This window comes from Elephas maximus, chromosome 22, assembly GCF_024166365.1.
Source record: "Elephas maximus indicus isolate mEleMax1 chromosome 22, mEleMax1 primary haplotype, whole genome shotgun sequence".
In the NCBI taxonomy this organism is placed as follows: Eukaryota; Metazoa; Chordata; class Mammalia; order Proboscidea; family Elephantidae; genus Elephas; species Elephas maximus.
The window spans coordinates 52,178,346-52,199,178 of NC_064840.1; the positions used below are offsets into that span (position 1 = coordinate 52,178,346).

The following is a 20,833-nucleotide window of genomic DNA, read 5'->3' on the forward strand; positions in this document are numbered from 1 at the left end:
TAGTGCAAATAGGCAAACCTTCTCACCCTGAGAAGAGTGACTTTATTTCACAGAAAACAGTTTTATAAATGGAAAAATATTAGCTCTGGTACCAGAATGAGAGAGGGTAATGTAGAACAATAAGTGAAAAAATACTGAGAATTGAATACCAAATCATGAAGATAGAGAATCTTGGGAATAATAATCTCTAAGTAAGGCAAGTATAGCAACTAAACTATATCATCTAAAATGTCAAATTCATGGAATTTCAGAGCTGAGAGAGGATTCAGACTATTTATTCCAACTTTGTCATTTCACAAAGAAGAAAATGTGACCAAGAGGTTAAATGATTTGATCAAAATTACACAGTTAATTAATAGCAGGACTGGGATTAGAACCTTGGTTCCTTTGCTTCTCCATTGCTATGCAATTTAAAGTTTCAGGGCTATACACAAAGAATCTTATGTTTCAACTTAATAAGATCAAAGATTTCATAAAAAGTTATACAAAATTTTTGGAAGGTATTAAAATGTTAACAGTAGTTATTGCTCAGTGATGGGATCGCAGGTTATTTCTCTTGTCTTATTTCTGATTTTCTGTGCTTAAAAATTCTCAGCAGTAGAAATATATTGGTTGACTGTAATAAAAAGCAAACTTAAAAAATACATTACATGAGAATAATGAGAGATTACTTACTTTCTTAATGTCATCTAAACAAGTAATTTCCGGTGACATCCCTCCATGTACACACAGAAACTGCTGATTTAAGAGGGCAGCAAGAGGAAGACAGTCAAATGTATCCATACATGCATCATACACCTCTTCAGAATATTTGATTCGACCTATCAAAAAAGAAACACGGTCAATGAAAAAAAAGCTAAAATATATCACATATGCAAAAGGATACAGGCCAGAAAAATATGAAGCTATTTCAAAGGCCATTTATTTTGGGAAAATTTGAAAACACTATTATCTTTGTAAAGACATTTTTTGAAAAGCTGTGGATTTCAAGAGTTAGCAAAACCTTTCTCCATCTTTAAAGACAACTTTGACCTTGGATTAACTTCTTGCTCTGTTCCCCTGGAAACCTTATAAAGGTGAATGTCAACAAGGCTTATGCTAAAAATGATTCAATTAGCAAACTGCCTCATAACTATAAATACTTGATGGAAGCTATAGCTTTGGGCTTCTCTGAGTGAAGTGGCTCATGATTGGGCATGTCCCTGGCTGGGACTCTGGAAGGTACGCCCAACGAGCACTGGCGGTTGTGATGCGTGAGGTTTCCTAAGCTAGGCTGGCGCCCTAATATGGCCAATGTGAATATCGTTTCTTTGCCTCTGAACTGTTTCTAGCATAAATCATCCAGGAAGAATAGGTCATGGAGTAATGGGGGAATCTGGGAGAGGGGCTTTAGTTTAAAGAGAAAAGGAAGGTCTTCTTCTCCCTTGGCCTTGGATTTCAAAAAGTCAAGTCAAGCTTGGGAGCATGTGTTGGTAGAACAGGCCAGAAGTCATATAGGCAGGTAGCCCTTCAGAACTGTGAGCTTGTTCTTTTCCAAGATTCCAGGAAGATTCAAATTAGGCCTACAGAATCAAGGGAATAAACCATAGCTAGTGAGTCAGAGTACTGCATCACGTTGGGAATTACGTCTGTGTTTTCCTTTTTTGTACTCCCAGCCTTTAGATAAAAACATATTTAGATATCAGAGCTTGGCCTTGGCAAGGATATAGGGAATAAAGTGAAGGATAATGGGTCCAGACTTGGGTCAGAGTACAGTATAGGAGTGGCATGAATGATTATTATGGAGACATCTCCTAAAGGGAACATGTAAATCAGTGGACCACACTTGAGGTTATATGGTCCTTTCATCCCTGAACATGTAAAGATTCTCTCTTCTTTGCCAACACTGAGGGAAGAGCGTTTGAATTCATTAAAGGAGTCTGTGGATTCTTCAGAAATTTTCAAAGCGTTTTGTATGACTGTGATAGCAGTTAAGATCACCTATTACACTAAAAACCAATTGCTGTTGAGTTGATTCCAACTCATGATGACCTCGTGTGTGTCAGAGTAGAACTATGCTCTACAGGGTTTTCAATGGCTCATTTTGAGAAGTAGAACACCAGGCCTTTCTTCCAAGGCACCTCTATGTGGACTTGAACTGCCAGCCTTTCAGTTAGCAGCTGAACATGTTAACAATTTGTACTACCTAGGAACTCCACTTTATAGTTACAAGCGCATATCTTGCCTTGTACTTAAACACTACAGATTTTGGCTATTTAAAAAGTGGATCCAACATTGGCCATAAAGCCGTTGGAGGCCCCCCCCCGCCAAAAAAAAAAAACCCTTTCCATTTGTGGCCACTGATTAACTTTTTTTCCCTGAAAATCCTGGGAACCAATGCTGTCAAAATGCCGTTGAATTTCTTTGTAAGGTCCTAACTTTACATATAGGCATGATCCATAACACCACCTTACATTGATAAAATGCCTTTCAACTCTAAGAATGACACAAAAGAATTCCATAGTCTACTTCCAAAAGGACGCCAAGTGAAGAGGAAGATGGCAAGTAATATGGTGTATTATTAACCCATTTTGTAAATTAAAATAGCAGGTCAAAAATCAACTTAAGCAAAAGAAAGTTCACATTATATTAATAAGTTACTAAAATAGGTCATAAAATGTTACCTTTTTTTTTCTTTTTTGAAGTATATGAACAAACACATAAATACCAAAATCTGTATTTTTTTCTGAGAGGCTAGATTGAAGATGATATTTATATTTCTCCTTGATTTGGTTTGGCTGTATTTCCTAAAATTTTTATGATGACTATATAATCTTTGTATAATAATATGTACTATTATATTACCCTTATTATCAAAATTTATTGAAGGGTCACAATGTGGCCATCAGTGTGCTAAGTGTCTCACACAGCATAGTGGCTGAGAGATGGAATCTGGAACCAGACTGACTCCTGGATTTAAATTCTAGCCCCACTACTTACTAGTTACGTGACCTTGTACAGATTCATTAATTCTCTGTGCCTTGGCTTCCTCATCTATAAAATGGGAATAATAACATTTACCTACATTATAAGATTGATTTGAGGATTAAATGAATTCACATATGTAAAATTCTTTTAACAGTGCTTGGGGTATAGTTGTTGTCGTTACTGGATGTCGAATTGGCTCCGAATAGGAACTGTATAACCATTAACCAATAAAATTACATTATTTAATCCTCACAGAACCCTGTGAAATAGGAACTATTATTGTTTTCATTTAAAGGTTGAGGAAATAGGGCCTACTTGCCCAAAGTTGCAATCTAGTTACTGACAGAACTGCGACTTGAACTCAGTTTTGTCCGTCTCAAAGTCCATGCTCTTAATCACCATGCAATATTCCTCCTAATTATTATTTTTATGGTATTTTTTAAAATTACCTAAAAAAAACTCAAACAAATCCATTGCCATTGAGTCGATTCTGACTCAGTACTCCTATAGAACAGAGCAGAACTGCCCCATAGGGTTTCCAAAGAGCGGGTGGTAGATTCAAACTGCTGGCCTTCTGGTTAGCAGTTGAGCCTTAACCACTGTACCACCAAGGCTCCCCTAAAAATTACCCAGGATTATCTAAATAGTCAAATATGTAATTCACAAAGGTAAAGTTAGCTAACCCAAGTGCTCTACTTTCATTACAAATTATAAGATATATCACATAAAACAATTATTTCTGTAATGAAGGAAAAATGCACCATAGCAATAGGCTTACACTGATACAAGTTCTAACTAGCATCAATAATACAACATTACCAAATAATTTTCCACAAACTTCTCTGAAAGCAATTTTAGGAATGAGTACTATTGACAAGAAAACACCACCTGATCTAGCCACTGCTTGTATATTTGTTTTAATTTTTATTTACTTTCATTAAAAAAAAAAAAAGGTAATACATTTACATGGTTTAAAATTCAAAAGCTACAAAAGGCTATACAGTGAAGTTTAATCTCCTACCCCTCTCCATAGGCAACCAATATTACCTGTTTCTTGGGTATCTTCACAAAGATATTCTATGTATACCCATGCAGATTTGTGCATTTATTCTCTTTTCACAACTCCCTTTTGATTTTTACATAAATGGTAGTACATACACATTATTTTGCATTTGCTTTTTGTAGTTAATGTATTTTAGAGATCATGTCACATCGTTATAAGAATAATTTTCTTTTTTTCTTAAACATCTACATAGTATTCCACGTTTTGAATCTATTACACTCTAACCAGGCCAAAAGTCTGCTGCTAAAAAATAACGCTGCAATGAACAATGACAAGCAATATTTGCTTATTAAAAAAAATCTGTCCTAACAATACTGTTTTCATTAGCAAAAATTATAAGTTTCTGGAGTCAGTTTACTTTAGAAACCTGGACTTAGAGCTATGAGATAGAATCATAAAAGCACTCGGTTTCTTGCTTTCCAAGTACGTAACAGTAAAGAAATGTTTTTGCAAAGATAAATAATGTGTTAAAAATTAAACGTTATACTATTCTTTGCTACTCAAATTACTTCTGCATTTGAAAGAAAATTAAAAAAAAAAAATCCAGTATAAAGCAATTTAAGAACTGATATGAAAAGAGAAAAGCCCCCTCCCTCCTTTAAAAAACTTTACAAGACAGGGCCAAGATGGCAGAGTAGTCAGACGCTTCCTGTGGTCCCTCTTACAACAAACACCCGAAAAAACAAGTGAATCCATTATATATGACAATCTAGAAGCCCTGAACTTCAAAGACAAAGTTGAAGAGTCAGACTGAGTGGCAAGCAGAGGGACAGTTTAGAAGCAGCGAGGATTTGCCAAACCTAACCTAGCTGCTAGCACCTTGCAGGCTGAATCGGCTGGTGTGCGCAGGCTGAGGCAAGCAGTAGCACTCTGGAAGCGTTTTCCACGCTGGGAGAAACTGAGCAGTGGAGAATCTGCACAAGCCTCCGGAACCAGGGAGAAGCTGTGCTGGAACTGTGAAAGTTAAGTGCAAGCCTCTAATCTACCATGTGGGATCAACAAAACTGTTCCCCACTCTGGGAGGTAACTCTTTCCCATTCACCCATCCCCCTCCCCACTCTGCTCCTGTCCCGGTCCAGTTTCAGGGATTGCCACACCCCCTGGACCAGATATGGGACTCGCTGCACGCCCCAAGCATTCTCCTGGCTTTGGAGATGGAACAAATTAACATACAAATAACAAACAGGAAAAAATAATCTGCCAGCTCCCCTAGGCTGGGATCTCAGGGCAGGCACAGCCTCTTTACCTAGGCACAGGCATAAGGGATCCTCAAACTTTGAATGACTTTCACCCCTGCCTAGACCTGTGCGGGCCCCTTTCAACAGCATAGGCCCTCATTAGCAAAATACAAGGTACATACCTGAAACCTATTTTCAACTGCAACAGCTAAGGGGGAGCAGCAGATTCATGACATTTAACAAGGCCCTGCCCATTAACAGGGTCATCACCTACCCACATCAGGAGCCTGTGGACTGGTGGCTCCACCCACTCCACCTAACCACCCAAGAGAAGGGTCTAAGAATAAATGATGCCTCCCAGTCCTTATAGCCAACAGCATTGGGTGTCCAAAGTCCAGCTGCAAAACCCACCCATCTATGGGCTCTAGGGAACAGGGACACACCTTTCACCCAGGCACTCAGAGGCAGCCATCAGCCCCCTACCTTGCTCAGCACATAATCCCCTACTGCAGCCAGATACCTGTGTCTGCTCCAATCACCCCTACATAGCCCTGTCCATCTAGGACTGTAGGTGAGAGCCTGCACCACACACTCAGTGACTGATGACCTGGATACCTGAGCTGAATCCACACAAGAAAAGTTAACAGGCTCCTGGGCTCACATACCTAGTAGCAGCTCTAACCACCTAGTAACAGAATGTGAGAGCTTCAAAGACACCAATAGTCAGAGTAGCTCACATGCCAAGCCTACTTGGGCTTATCAAAACAAAAGAAGAAGCTAGAACACAGTAAGAAAACATAAAATAAATAAATATAATAACTTAGTGATGGCTTGGAGACAACAATCGATATCAAATCACATAAACAGGCAGGCCATGATGGCTTCAGCAACCAACCAAAACAAAGAACTAGGAAACCTCCTAGAGGAAGGTAAGGCCTTGGAATTACTGGAAGCAGAATTCTAAATAGTAACATAAAAAAGCTCTTCAAGAGATCAGGATGATTAGGCAAAACGCAGACTAAGCCAAAAAACACACAGACAAAGCAATAGAAGAACTTAAGAAGGTTATACAAGAGCAAAATGACAAATTTAACAGGCTGCAAGAATCCATAGAGAGATGGCAAAAAGCAATCCAAAAATTAACAATAAAATTTCAGAATTAGACAACTTAATAGAAAGTCACAGGAGCAGAACTGAGGCAACAGAAGTCAGAAATAGTAAGACTGAAGATAAAGTAATTGAGACCAATTTATTTGAGAAAAAAATCAGATAAAAGCTTTTAAAAAAATGAAGAAACCCTAAGAATTATGTGGGACTCTATCAAGAGGAATAACCTACAAATGATTGGAGTACCAGAAGGGGGGGGGGGAGGTGAAAGGAATAACAGAAAATACAGAGAGAACTGTTTAAGATTTGTTGGCAGAAAACTTCCTTGATGCCATGAAAGATGAGAAGATACCTATCCAAGAAGCTCATCGAACCCCGCACAGGGCAGATCCCAAAAGAAAGTCACCAAGACATATTATAATCAAACTTGCCAAACCAAAGATAAAGAGAGAATTTTAAGAGCGGCTAGGGATAAACTTAAAGTCATCAACAAAGGAGAGTCAGTAAGACTAAGCTCTGACTACTCAGCAGAAATCACACAGTCAAGAAGGCAATGGGATGACATACATAAAGCCTTGATGGAAAAAAACTGACAACCGAGAATTATATATTCAGCAAAACTGTCTCTCAAATATGATGGCGAAATTAGGGCATTTCCAGATAAAAAGAAGTTAAGGGAATTTGTAAAAACCAATTTAAAATTACAAGAAATACTAAAGGGAGTCCTCTGGTTAAAGAATCAATAATATAACAAACCCAAGACCAGAACACAGGATAGAGCAACCAGATATCAACCCAGAAAGGAAAGTCACAAAAATAAAAGAAAGCTAAAACACTGAAAATAGAGAAACAGAGACATCAATATGTAACAGATGACAACACTAAAACAAAAAGAGGGACTAAATAATGTAGTCTTAGAACTTTCATATCAAAAGGAAGTTAAGGTGATATCAAGAAATAAAAGATTGGCTTAAACTTTGAAAAACAGAGGTAAATTTTAAGGTAACCACAAAGGAAACTAACAATCCTACATATCAAAATGAAAAAGAAGAAAAACACAAAGACTCAGCAAATACAAAATCAACAACAATGAAAATAAATAAAGAAAAATGACTCAGCACAGAAAATTAACTGGAACAAAGAAACTGTCAACAATACACACACAAAAATACATCAAAATGACAGGACTAAACTCTTAAAAAAACTAAAAACAAAACAAAACAAAAAACTCTTACCTATCAATAATTACACTGAATGTAAATGGACTAAATGCACCAATAAAGAGACAGAGAATGACAGAATGGATTAAGAAAACACAATCCATCTATATGCTGCCAGCAAGAGACACCTTAGACTCAAAGACACAAACAAACTAAAACTCAAAACTGAAAGGATAGAAAAAATTTTATCAAGCAAACAACCATCAAAAAAGAGCAGGAGTGGCAATATTAATCTGACAAAACAGACTTTAAAGCAAAACCCACCACAAAGCATAATGAAGGACACTATATAATGACTAAAGGGTCAGCATACCAGGAGGACATAACCATAATAAATATTTACACATCCAAGGACAAGATTCCAAAAAACATAAAACAAACCCTAACAGCAATGAAAAGAGAAACAGACAGCTCTAGAGTAACAGTAGGAGACTACAACACACCACTTTCGGTGAAGGACAAAACATCCAAAAAAAAGCTCAACAAAGAAACAGAAGAACTAAATGCCACAATCAACCAGCTTGATCTCACAGACATAAATAGAACACTCCACTCAAAGGCAGCCAAGTAGACTTTCTTTTCCAACGTGCATGAAACATTCTCCAGAATAGAACACGTATTAGGCCATAAAGCAAGCCTTAATAGAATCCAAAGCATTGAAATATTACAAAGCCATGTTTTAGGCCATAAAGCCATAACAGTAGAAATCAATAACAGAAAAAGCAAGGAAAAATTTTGGGCATGGAAACTGTACAAAACCTTGCTCAAAAACTACTGGGCTACGGAAGAAATCAAGGACGGAATAAAGAAATTCACAGAATCAAATGAGAAGAAAACACATCCTACCAGAACTTTTGGAACACAGCAAAAGTAGTGCTCACAGGTCAACTGATAGCAATAAATGTACACACCCAAAAAGAAAAAAGGGCCAAGATAAAAACATTAACCCTACAACTTGAACAAATAGAAAGAGAGCAGCAAAAGAAGCCCTTGGGCACTGGATGAAAGGAAATAATAAAAATAGGAGCAGAAATAGTGAAATAGATAATAGAAAAACAATTGAAAGAGTTAACAAGACCAAAAGGTAGTTGTTTGACAAGATCAACAAAATCAATAAACCATGGCCAAACTGACAAAAGAAAAACAGAAGAGGAAGCAAATAACCCAAATAAATTAGATGGGCAATATCACAACAGACCCAACTGAAATTAAAAGAATCATAATAGAATACTATGAAAAATTGTCATTGTTGTTGTTAGGTGCCATTGAGTCAGTTCTGAGCCTATGTACAAGAGAACGAAACACTGCCTGGTCTTGCGCCATCCTCACAATCGTTGTTTGAGCCCACTGTTGCAACTACTGTGTCAGTCCATCTCACTCAGGGTCTTCCTCTTTCTCACTGACCCTCTACTTTACCAAGCATGATGTCCTTCTCCAGGGACCGATCCCTCCTGACAACATGTTCAAAGTATGTGAGACATAGTCTCACCATCCTTGCTTCTAAGGAGCATTCTGGTTGTATTTCTCCCAAGACAGATTTGTTGGTTCTTTTGGCAGTCCATAGTAATTCAATATTCTTCTCCAGCACCACAATTCAAAGGCGTCAATTCTTCAGTCTTCCTTATTCATCATCCAGCCTTCACATGCATAGGAAATGATTAAAAACACCATGGCTTGGGTCAGGTACACCTTAGCCTTCAAGGTGACATCTTTGCTTTTCGACACTTTTAAAAGAGGTCTTTTGCAGCAGACTTGTCCAATGCAATGTGTCTTTTGATTTCTTGACTGCTCCTTCCGTGGGTGTTGATTATGGATCCAAGTAAAACGAAATCCTTGACAACTTCAATCTTTTCTCTGTTTATCATGATGTTGCTTAGTAGTCCAGTTGTGAAGATTTTTGTTTTATGTTGAGGTGTAATCCATACTGAAGGTTGTAGTCTTTGATCTTCATCAGTAACTGCTTCAAGTCCTTTTTGTTTTCAGCAAGGAAAGTTGTGTCATCTGCATAACACTTGTTAATGAGTCTTCCTCCGATCTTGATGCCATGTTTTTCTTTACATAGTCCAGCTTCTCGAATTATTTGCTCAGCATATATAGATTGAATAGGTATGGTGAAAGGATACAACCCTGACGCACACCTTTCCTGACCTTAAACCATTCAGTATCCCCTTGTTCTGTCCGAACAACTGCCTCTTGATCTATGCACAGGTTCCTCAGGAACACTATTAAGTTTTCTAGAATTCCCATTCTTTGCAATGTTATCCACAATTTGTTATGGTCCACATAGTCAAATGCCTTTGCATAGTCAATAAAACATAGGTAAACGTCTTTCTGGTATCCTCTGCTTTCAGCCAGGGTCTATCTTATCAATGATATCCCTGGTTCCTCATCCTCTTTTGAATTCGGCCTGAATTTCTGGCAGTTCCCTGTCCATATACTGCTGCAGCCACTTTTGAATGATCTTCAGCAAAATTTTACTTCTGTGTGATATTAACAATAAAAAAAAAAAATTCTTTTTTTTTTTTAGTGTTCGATAATTTCCGCATTTGGTGAGATCATCTTTCTTGGGAATAGGCATAAATATAGAACTCTTCCAGTCAATTGGCCAGGTAGCTGTCTTCCAAATTTCTTGGCATAGACAAGTAAGTACTTCCAGGGCTGCATCCATTTGTTGAAATATCTCAACTGGTATTCCGTCAATTCTTGGAGACTTGTTTTTCATGAATGCCTTCAGTGCACCTTGGACTTCTTTCTTAAGTACCATTGGTTCCTGCTCATATGGTACCTCCTGAAATGGCTGAATGTTGACCAATTCTTTTTGGTACAGTGACTCTGGCTCCGCATCCTCTGTGTATTCCTTCCATCTTCTTCTGATGCTTCCTGAGTCATTTAATATTTTCTTCATAGGCTCCTTCAATATTTCAACTCAAGGCTTGAATTTTTTCTTCATTTTCCTCCAGCTTGAGAAATGCAGAGCATGTTCTTTCCTTTTAGTTTTCCATCTCCAGGTCTTTGCATGTGTCATTATAATACTTTGTCTTCTTGAGCCGTCCTTTGAAATCTTCTGTTCAATTCTTTTACATCTTCATTTCTTCCTTTCACTTTAGCTACTTGACGTTCAAGAGCATTTTAGTCTTTTCTTTCTTTCCTGTCTTTTTACCGACCTCTTGTTTTCTTCATGTATGATGTCCTTGATGTCATTCCACAACTCATCTGGTCTTCAGTCATTAGTGTTCAACACATCAAATCTATTCCTGAGATGGTCTCTAAATTCAGGTGGGATATGCTCAAGGTTGTATTTTGGCTCTCGTTGACCTGTTCTAATTTCTTGCAATTTCAACCTGAGCTTGAATATTGAGCAACTGATGGTCTGTTTTGCAGTAGGCCCCTGGCCTTGTTCTGATTGATGATATTGTGCTTTCCCATCATCTCTTCCCACAGATGTAGCTGATTTGATACCTGTGTATTCTATCTGGTGAGGTCCATGTGTATAGTCACCATTTATGTTGGTGAAAACACGTAGTTGCAATGAAGAAGTCACTGGTCTTGAACAATTTAATCATGCAATCTCTGGCACTGTTTCTATCAGCAAGGCGATATTTTCCAACTACCAATCCTTCTTGTTTCTAACTTTCACATTGCAACCTCCAATAATTATCAATGCATCCTGACTGCATGTTTGATCAATTTCAGACTGCAGAAGCTGGTAAAAATCTTCAGTTTCTTCATCTTTGGCCTTAGTGGTTGGTGCGTACATTTGAGTAATAGTTTTATTAACTAGGCTTCCTTGCAGGCATATGGATATTATCCTATCACTGACAGCATTGTACTTCAGCATAGATCTTGAAATGTTCTTTTTGATGATGAATGCAATGCCATTTCTCTTCAAATTGTCATTCCTGGCATGGTAGACCATATGATTGTCCAATTCAAAATGACCAATACCAGTCCATTTCTGCTCACTAATGCCTAGGATATTGACCTTTATGTGCTTCATTTCATTTTTGTGGATTTCCAATTTTCCTAGATTCATGCTTTGCACATTCCAGGTTCCAATTATTAATGGATGTTTGCAGCTGTTATTTCTCATTTTGAGTCATGCCACATCAGCATTTTACTTGGATCCACAATGGACACCCACGGAAGCAGCAGTCAAGAAATCAAAAGATGCATTGCATTGGGCAAATTGGCTGCAAAAGACTTCTTTAAAGTATTGAAAAGCAAAGATGTCACTTTGAGGACTAAGGTGCACCTGACCCAAGCCACGGTATTTCAGTTGCCTCATATGCATGCGAAAGCCGGACAACGAGTAAAGAAGACTGAAAAAGAATTGTTGTTGTTGTTGTTGTTAGGTGCTATAGAGTTGGTTCTGACTCATAGCTACCCTATGTACCACAGAACAAAACATTGTCTGGTCCTGCACCAACCTCAGAATCATTGTTATGCTTGAGCCCACTGTTGCAGCCCTGTCAATCTATTTGCAGATGATATGATCTTATACACAGAGAACCTGTAAGAATCCACAAGAAAACTACTAGAACTAACAGAAGATTTCATCAAAGTATCAGGGTACAAGATAAACATACAAAAATATGTTGGATTCCTCTATACCAATAAAGAGAACTTCAAAAAGGAAATCATCAAATCAATACCATTTATAACAGCCCCCAAGAAGATAAAATACTTAGGAATAAATGTAACCAGAAATATAAAAGACCTATACAAAGAAAACTATAAGACGCTACTGCAAGAAACCAAAAGAGACTTCTATAAGTGGAAAAAAATACCTTGCTCATGGATAGGAAGGCTCAACATTGTGAAAATATCATTTCTACTCAAACCATCTACAGATACAATGGCAATCCTGATCCAAATTCTAATGACATTTTTAATGAGATGGAGAAACAAATCACCAGCTTCGTATGGAAAGGGATGAGGCCCCGGATGAGTAAAGCATTGCTGAAGAAGAACAAAGTGGGAGGCCTCACACTACCTGATTTTAGAACATAGTTTTTGTTGGGTTTATGGCACTGGTAGTCAAAACAGCCTGGTACTGGTACAACAACAGATACTTAGGCCAATGGGACAGAATTGAGAATCCAAACGTAAATTCATCCACCTGTGAGCAGCTGATACTTGATAAAGGCCCAAAGTCCATTAAATGCGGAAAAGACAGTTTCTTTAACAAATGGTGCTGGCATAACTAGACATCCATCTGCAAAAAAATGAAGCAAGACCCATACTTCATACCATACACAAGAACTAGCTCAAAATGGATCAAAGCCCTAAATGTAAAATCTAAAATGATAAAAATCATGGAAGAAAAAAGAGTAACAATGCTAATACATGGCATAAACAGAACACAAAACGTAACAATGCACAAACACCAGAAAAGAAACTAGATAACTGGGAGCTCCTAAAAGTCAAACACATGCTTATCAAAAGACTTCACGAAAAGAGTAAAAAGACAACTTGCAGACTGAGAAAAGAATTTTGGCTATGACATATCCGATCAGGGTCTAATCTCTAAATTTACAAGATACTGCAAAACCTCAACAACGAAAAGACAAATAACCCAATTAAAAAATGGGGAAAGGATATGAACAGGCACTTCACCAAAGAAGACGTTAAGGCAGCTAAAACATACATAAGGAAATGCTCATGATCACTAGCCATTAGAGAAATGCAAATGAAAACTACAATAAGATACCATCTCACCCCAACAAGGCTGGCACTAATCCAAACAATCCAAAATAATAGATGTTGGAAAGGTTGTGGAGAGACTGGAGCACAAATGTAAAATGGTACAACCACTTTGGAAATCCATTTGGCACTTCCTTAAAAAGCTAGAAGTAGAAGTATCATACGACTCAGCAATCCTTCTCCTTGGAATATATGCTACAGAAATAAGAGCCGTCACACGAACAGATACATGCACGTCCATGTTCATTGCAGCACTCTTCACAATAGCCAAAAAAATAACCTATGAGCCCATCAAAAGACAAATGGATAAACAAATTATGATATATACACACAATGGAATGCTACGCAACGATAAAGAACAATGAGGAATGCTCGAAACATCTCACAACATGGATGAATCTGGAAGGTATTATGCTTAGTGAGATCAGTCAGTTTCAAAAGGACAATTATTGTATGAGACCTCTATTATAAGAACTCAAGAAAAAGTTTAAACATAGAAGAACATTCTTTGATGGTTACAAGGGTAGGGTGGGAGGGAGAGGTGTATTCACTAACTAGATAGTAGACAAGAATTATCTTAGGTGAAGGGAAGGACAATACACAATATAGGGCAAGTCAGCACAACTGTACTAAACCAAAAGCTAAGAAGGTTCCTGAACATAACCAAACACTTCAAGGGTCAGACTAGCGGGGGCTGGGGTCTGGGGACCATGGTTTCAGGGGACATCTAGGTCAGCTGGCATAACAAAGTTTATTAAGAAAATGTTCTGCATCCCACTTTGGTGAGTGGCATCTGGAGTCTTAAAAGCTAACAAGTGGCCACCTAAGATGCATCAACTGGTCCCAACACATCTGAAGCAATGGAGAATGAAGAACACCAAAGACACAAGGAAAATATGAGCCCAAGAGACAGAAAGGGCCACATAAACCAGAGACTCCATCAGCCGGAGACCAGAAGAAGTAGATAGTGCCCAGGTACCACTGATGGCCACGCTGACAGGGAACGAAACAGAGAGATCCTGATGGAGCAGGAGAGAAGTGTGGTGTAGAACTCAAATTCAGGTAAAAAAGGCTAGACTTAATGATCTGACTGAGACTGGGGGAACTCTGGAATACATGGACCCCAGACTGTTAGCCCAGAACTAAAACCATTCCCAAAGCCAACTCTTTAGACAAAGATTAGACTGGACTATAAAAGATAATACTTGTGAAGAGTGTGCTTCTTGGTTCAAGTAGACACATGAGACTAAATGGGCAGCTCCTGTCCAGACGCAGATGAGAAAGCAGAAAGGGACAGGAGCTGGCTGAATGGACGTGGGAAACTCTGGGTGGAAAGGGGGAGTGTGCTGTCGCATTATAGGGATTGCAACTAGTGTCACATAACAAACAATATGTGTATAAATTTTCATATGTGAAATTAATTTGAGCTGTAAACTTTCGCTTGAAGCACAAAAGAACAAAAACATAAAAACAGAATATTGGGATGTTTTAAAAACAAAAATTACAAGATTTCAGCTGCACAATCTGGAACTAGGCTTCACTTGGCAGTAATTATACGGTGCTGATTCTAAAGTCAAAGTGGTCCTTTAAGAGAGATCAGCTTATCAGTGAAAACAGGCATGCAAAGGAGCACACATGTTCTTTCCTTATATGGAAATAAAATTTAAAAATTGTACTAAAATTTGTGCACTTGTTCCAAGATTTATTTACAACTCAGATGCAGAGTTCAAGTGGAGCAGAAGCAGTATCTTGGTAGATATGAGAAAAAGAAAACAACCAAATTTACAGTTAAAGCATGTGAAAAGCAAATAAAAACCCGAGGTAAGAAATTCTGTGCAAAATGAGAGACTCAAAATGTCTCCTGAGCCTATTGTTCCCTCTTCTAAAAATAGCTTCAATCAGTTTTACCAGTTAAATAAGATCTCTGACAGAACAGAGAATTAGATAAAATGTCACCTAAAAAAACCCTGTACTACAACTTAACAGCAAAAAGACAACACAATCATAAAATGGGAAAAGGACTTAAACAGACATTTCACCAAAGAGGACATTCAAATGGCCATCAAACACATGAAAACATGCTCAACGTCATTAGCCATCAGAGAGATGCAAATCAAAACCACAATGAGATACCATTTCACTCCCACTAGGATGGCTAAGGTCAAAAAAAAAAAAAAAAAAAGCAAGAAACAAAAACACATGTTGGTGAAGATATGGGGAAATTGGAACCCTTATCTATTACTGCTGGGAATGCAAAATGCTTCAGTTGTTGTGGAAAACAGTGTGGCAGTTTCTTAAAAAACTAAAGACAGAACTACCATATGACTCAGCAATTCCACTCCTAGATATGTGCCCAAAAGACTTGAAAGCAGAGACTCAAACAGATACTTGTACACCAGTGTTCACTGCAGCACTATTCCCAACAGCCAAAAGCGGAAACAACGTAAATGTCCATCAACTGTTTAATGGATAAACAAAATGTGGTACATACCTATATGGAATACTACTCACCCAGTAGGAGAAATGAAGTCTTGACACATGCTACAATAAGGAATGGAGCTTGAAGACATTATGTTGAGTGAAATAAGTGAATCACAAAAGGACAAATATTGTATGACCTTATTTATATAAAAAAGGCAAGAACAGTCAAATGAATAGTTTATTAGTGTGAGGGAGTGTGAAAGGAGGGGGGTTACTGCTTATGAAGTACTGAGTTTTGGTTTACAGTGATGGAAAAATCTAATTGATTAAGGGAAGGGATGTATAACTGATTAACGTGATTGCAGTCAATAAGTCGTAGACTTGTAAAAAGTTAACTGGCAAAAGTTGTATAACAGATATATCTACAAAAACGACAAAAAAAAAAAAGAAGAGTAGCTGCTGAGCTTGCTTATCTACAACCAAATACCTGATGGGTTTGATTCCTTGGTATGCAGGTTTAGGGTCATGGTTTCATGCGACATCTCAGCTAATTGGCCTAATAACGTGTTCGGCGCTTCTTTTCTACCTCCTAGTTCACTGTGTAGTGCCTGGGGGTCTTAAAAGCTTGCAAACAGCCGTTCAAAGTACAACAATTGTTCTCTATTCGCCAGAAGCAACAGAGAAAGAAGGAGTTAGGAATACTCTACACGTTCTCCAAACAGCCTTTCTCACCTAACGGCATATCCAAACATATCTCTTTATCAGTATATAGATCTTCCTTGGTCTTTCCACAGCTGCCTACTATTCCATTTTCTAATGTACTATTACTTAATCAGTCCCTTATTGACACTGAGATTATCTTTGTTTTTTTTTTTTGCTATTACAATTAATACTGCAAGGAACATCATTACATCCTTATACATACATATATTTGTGTCTTTCTGTGAGCTCATCTCCATGGTAGGCAGACTTCTAAGGTGACCTGAAAGGACCTAAACCTGTGACTAGGCCCCCCTTCTTTGAGTGGGTGGAACCTGTAAATATATGAAATATCACACCTGTGACTATGTTACATTATATGGCAAAGGACATTATCCTAAGTGAGCCTAACCTAATCAGAGCATTTATTAAAAGCTCTGTTTAAAAGTAGAGCATTTTCTCCAGCCAGTTGATTGCTGAAGAAGTCAGAGAGATGCGTCCTGAAAAGCAAACACCCATTTTGTGAACTAGTGATGGAGGTCATGTCACAAGACAGTAAGCAGTCTCTGGAAGTCAAGAACAATCTCCCAGCTAGCAGGAAAATGAGGCCCTTAGTCCCACAGTCACAAGAACATATAATTCTGTCAACAACTAGTGAGTTTGGAAAAGGACTCCAAGCCCATATGAGAACTACAATCCTGACTGACAGACACCCTAATTTCAGCTGAGTGAGACCCTGAGCAGAGAATCTACCCACATTGTGCCCGGACTTCTAACCTACAGAAAAAAAATGTGAGATTAAAAAAAAAAACAAAAAACACGTCTTGTTTTAAGCTGCTAAATTTCTGGTAAGTTGTTAAGTAGCAATAGAAAACGAACACAGGCTGCATAAAACATTCCTAGAAGTCACACTGCTGGGTCAAGGAACTGTACACTTAAAATTTCTATAGCTATTGCAAAAGTGCTCTTCAAACGCTTTACACCAATTTACAAACATCTCATTTTTTAAAACTTCCTGGTTATTATCTGTTGATGTTGCTGTTAGCTGCCTTGGAGTTGGCCTCTGACTCACAGTGACCCCATACATAATGAAACAACTCTTCCTGAGCCTATGCCATCTCCATAATCACAGTGTTTATTCAAGTAAGTCCCCAAGGGCTGGGATGATCTGTAGCTTGCCCACTTGTAGCTAATTTTTCTGTCAGAGGAATTTTTCGAAGTGTTCATACCCTATAATTTAATAAAAATCACCTTTCCTTTCAGGCTCTACTAAGAGGGAGGCTGTCATTTCAACTACCATCTCCTAAGTAGAAAGCTACTGGTAAAATGAAATGTTCATATCAACTTATAAATACAAACATATGGAGCGCTGTATCAAATTGTATTCTAAATATCACTAAAGGGATTTCATGGGAGGGAGTGAATAAACTCTGAGTCTCTGAAAACAAATTTAAATGTTTTTATTTTCATTTTGAATATTCTTTTGGGAATAAAATCTTAAATATTTTATAATATATTCCTCCAAGGTAATAATTTGAAGAAAAATCTGAATGGGACACGAAGTGAAATCCATGATCAAAATATCAACTATATGAATACTAAAGTAATTTTATATATTCACGGTTATTTGGGAAAAGAGGTAGATTATATAATTTCAGAACCAGAAGGGACCAGATAAATTTAGTTTTGTTTCCTTATTTAACAGAGAATATGCAAACATTTTATAAATCATAAGAGGTATAATTTTTCTTTTGTTTATTTCAGTATCTTCCTTGCACTATAAAAATACAAAAATTACTTGGAATATAAATTGATACTTTTTTTTTTTTTGGAGGGATATTTAGAATATGTATCAATAGTCTTTAAAATGCTCATTCCCTCTGGCCTATTAAATTGTCTTCAGAGAGTTTGTCCTGAAGATACAAATCACAGATGCTCATTCATTCAACAAATACTTTTTAAGCATCTCCTATGAGCTACTATCATCGCTACGAGTCAGGATCGACTCGATAGCAACAGGTTTGGATTTTTTTTTTTTAATGAGCCACTATCTAGATACTATTCTGTCTGCTGAGAAAACAACAGTGAACAAACATGTCCCTGCCATCATGGAGCTTACATTGTGGTGAAGAGAGAAAGACAACAAGCAAGTAAATATATTAAAATTTTGTTGTTGTTGTTAGTAGGTGCCACTGAGTCAGTTCCAAATCGTTGCGACCCTATGTACCATGAATGAAACACTGCCTGGTCTTGCGCCCTGCTCACAATCATTATGCCTGAGCCCACTGCTGCAGCCATTGTGTCAGTCCATCTCGTTGAGGGTCTTCTTCCTTTCCACTGATCCTGTACTTTACCAAGCATGATGTCCTTCTGCAAGGACTAATCCCTCCTATTAACATGTCCAAAGTACGTAAGACGTAGTCTCGCCATCCTTGCTTCTAAGGAGCATTCTGATTGTACTTCTTCCAAGACAGATTTGTTTGTTCTTTTGGCAGTACATGGTATATTTGATATTCTTCGCCAACACCACAATTCAAAGGCATCAACTCTTCTTTGGTCTTCTTTATTCATTGTCCAGCTTTCGCATGCATATGATACGACTGAAAATACCATGGCTTGGATTTTTTTTTCAGTCTTTAAAAAAGTGACATCTTTGCTTTTCATTATTCCAATTATTAATGGATGTTTGCAGCTGTTTCTTCTCATTCTGAGTCGTGCCACTTTAGGAAATGAAGGTCCTGAAAGCTTGACCCCATCCACGTCATTAAGGTCAACTCTACTTTGAGGAGGCAGCTCTTCCCCAGTAATGTTTTGAGTGCCTTCCAACCTGGGGGGCTCATCTCCCAGCACTATATCAGACAATGTTCTGCTGCTATTCCTAAGGTTTTCACTGGCTAATTCTTTTCAGAAGTAGACTTCTTCCTAGCCTGTCTTAGTCTGGAAGTTCAGCTGAAACCTGTCTGCCATGGGTGACCACCCTATTGGTATCTGAATACCGGTGGCATAGCTTTCAGCATCACAGCAACATGTGAGCCCCCCCAGTGTGAGAAACTGACAGATACTTGGGAAATTAAAATTTTAGCTGTTGATAAATACTACGGGGAAAAAAAGAAGAGTAGGAAGGTAAAATGACAGATTTTAATTTAGAAAAAGCAGCCAGGAAAGAAAATCTCATAATGTGAATGAAGTAAGGGTGCACAAGCCTTATAAGCAGAGAGATACATGGGAAAAGAAAAAACAATAAATGCAAATACTCTGGGGCAGAATCCCCCAAATATCCCCAATCATACTGTTTGTTAAGAGAGCAAATTAGGAGTACCTGGCTTCTGGTCAAAGAAATCTGTGGGTGTGCTTTCTTTTTTAATCATCTAGTAACCTTTTGACTTAAAAAATCCTTTATCTTCCATTTTTCTACTATTACAGTATATTATTTATAGCTAGAAAAAACCTAAATGTCCTACAAATGTCCTACAGTTGTTACTAAATTGACTACATAAGTGATAGTGCTTCCATAAGATGAAACACTTCAAAAACATTAAAGTAACATTTTCAAAATCACGTTTTCGAAAATATTTAATACAGAAAAATGTTATTACGTTAAGTGAAAAGAGCTACTTATTAAACCATATATATAAGCCCAATATTATTTAAAAAATATACAGATACATATGCTTGAACTAATAGATTTTTATATATACAGAAAAAACAATGAATGGAAGACTATATCCCAAATAGTGAGATAACAGTGATTATCTCTAGGTGGTATGATTATGGACAATTTTTATCTTCTTTGGACTTCTTTATGTTCTTCAAATATTCCCAATTTACTACTTTATAAATAAGAGGGGAAAAAAATCAAAATTATTTTCAAAATAAATGTCCCAAAAAGTAGAATCTTGATTCTTACCAAAAAAAAAAAAAAAAAGAGAGAGAGGAAACATTTGCATTCCATTAGTTTCTTTTTCTTTATATTTGATTCACTTCGGACAAGTCTAAAGAGTAACTGAAAGAGTTGTGAAGAAATGACTATACTTACATTCCTGTTTGAAGGTGAAGTATTCTGTAAGATGCCTGCATTCATGATTGCCTCGAAGTAGAAACAATGTTTTGGGATAATTAATCTTTAAACTCCATAAATAGAGCACACACTGCAAGACAAATTCAAGGACAAAATTATAAGCAATTAAAGTTTGGCAAATGTTGTTTATAAGCAGAGTATACCAGAAATTATTAACAATAAATTTTACAATAGATTTAGGAAATAGTTTAGTAAATATACTCAATTTACAAACCAGAACTAATATACTGGTTAACTAAATCTAAAAAGCTGTTTTAGTGTTTCCCAATGTATTTCTGGTGATCCCAAAGGTCTAACCTATCAACTAGTTTAAAGGGGTCTGATAGTTTCAGATGAAAGAAATAGGACAATTTTATTTACAAAAAAATAAAATTAAAAACTTGGAAAATAAGATTAA

The 20,833-nt window shown here is 37.3% G+C and overlaps 1 protein-coding gene across 2 annotated transcripts in view; it reads right to left on the bottom strand.

Moving 5' to 3' along the window:
* PPP3CC (protein phosphatase 3 catalytic subunit gamma) overlaps positions 1-20,833 on the bottom strand; it is a 117,561-nt gene that overhangs the window by 38,540 nt on the left and 58,188 nt on the right. For both annotated transcript variants that reach the window (XM_049865223.1, XM_049865222.1), the window contains exons 4-5: positions 20,395-20,506; positions 676-821 (exon numbers count right to left, since the gene is read on the bottom strand). In XM_049865223.1, the coding sequence (XP_049721180.1) occupies positions 676-821; positions 20,395-20,506 (258 nt within the window). The remainder of the gene's footprint in view (positions 1-675; positions 822-20,394; positions 20,507-20,833) is intronic.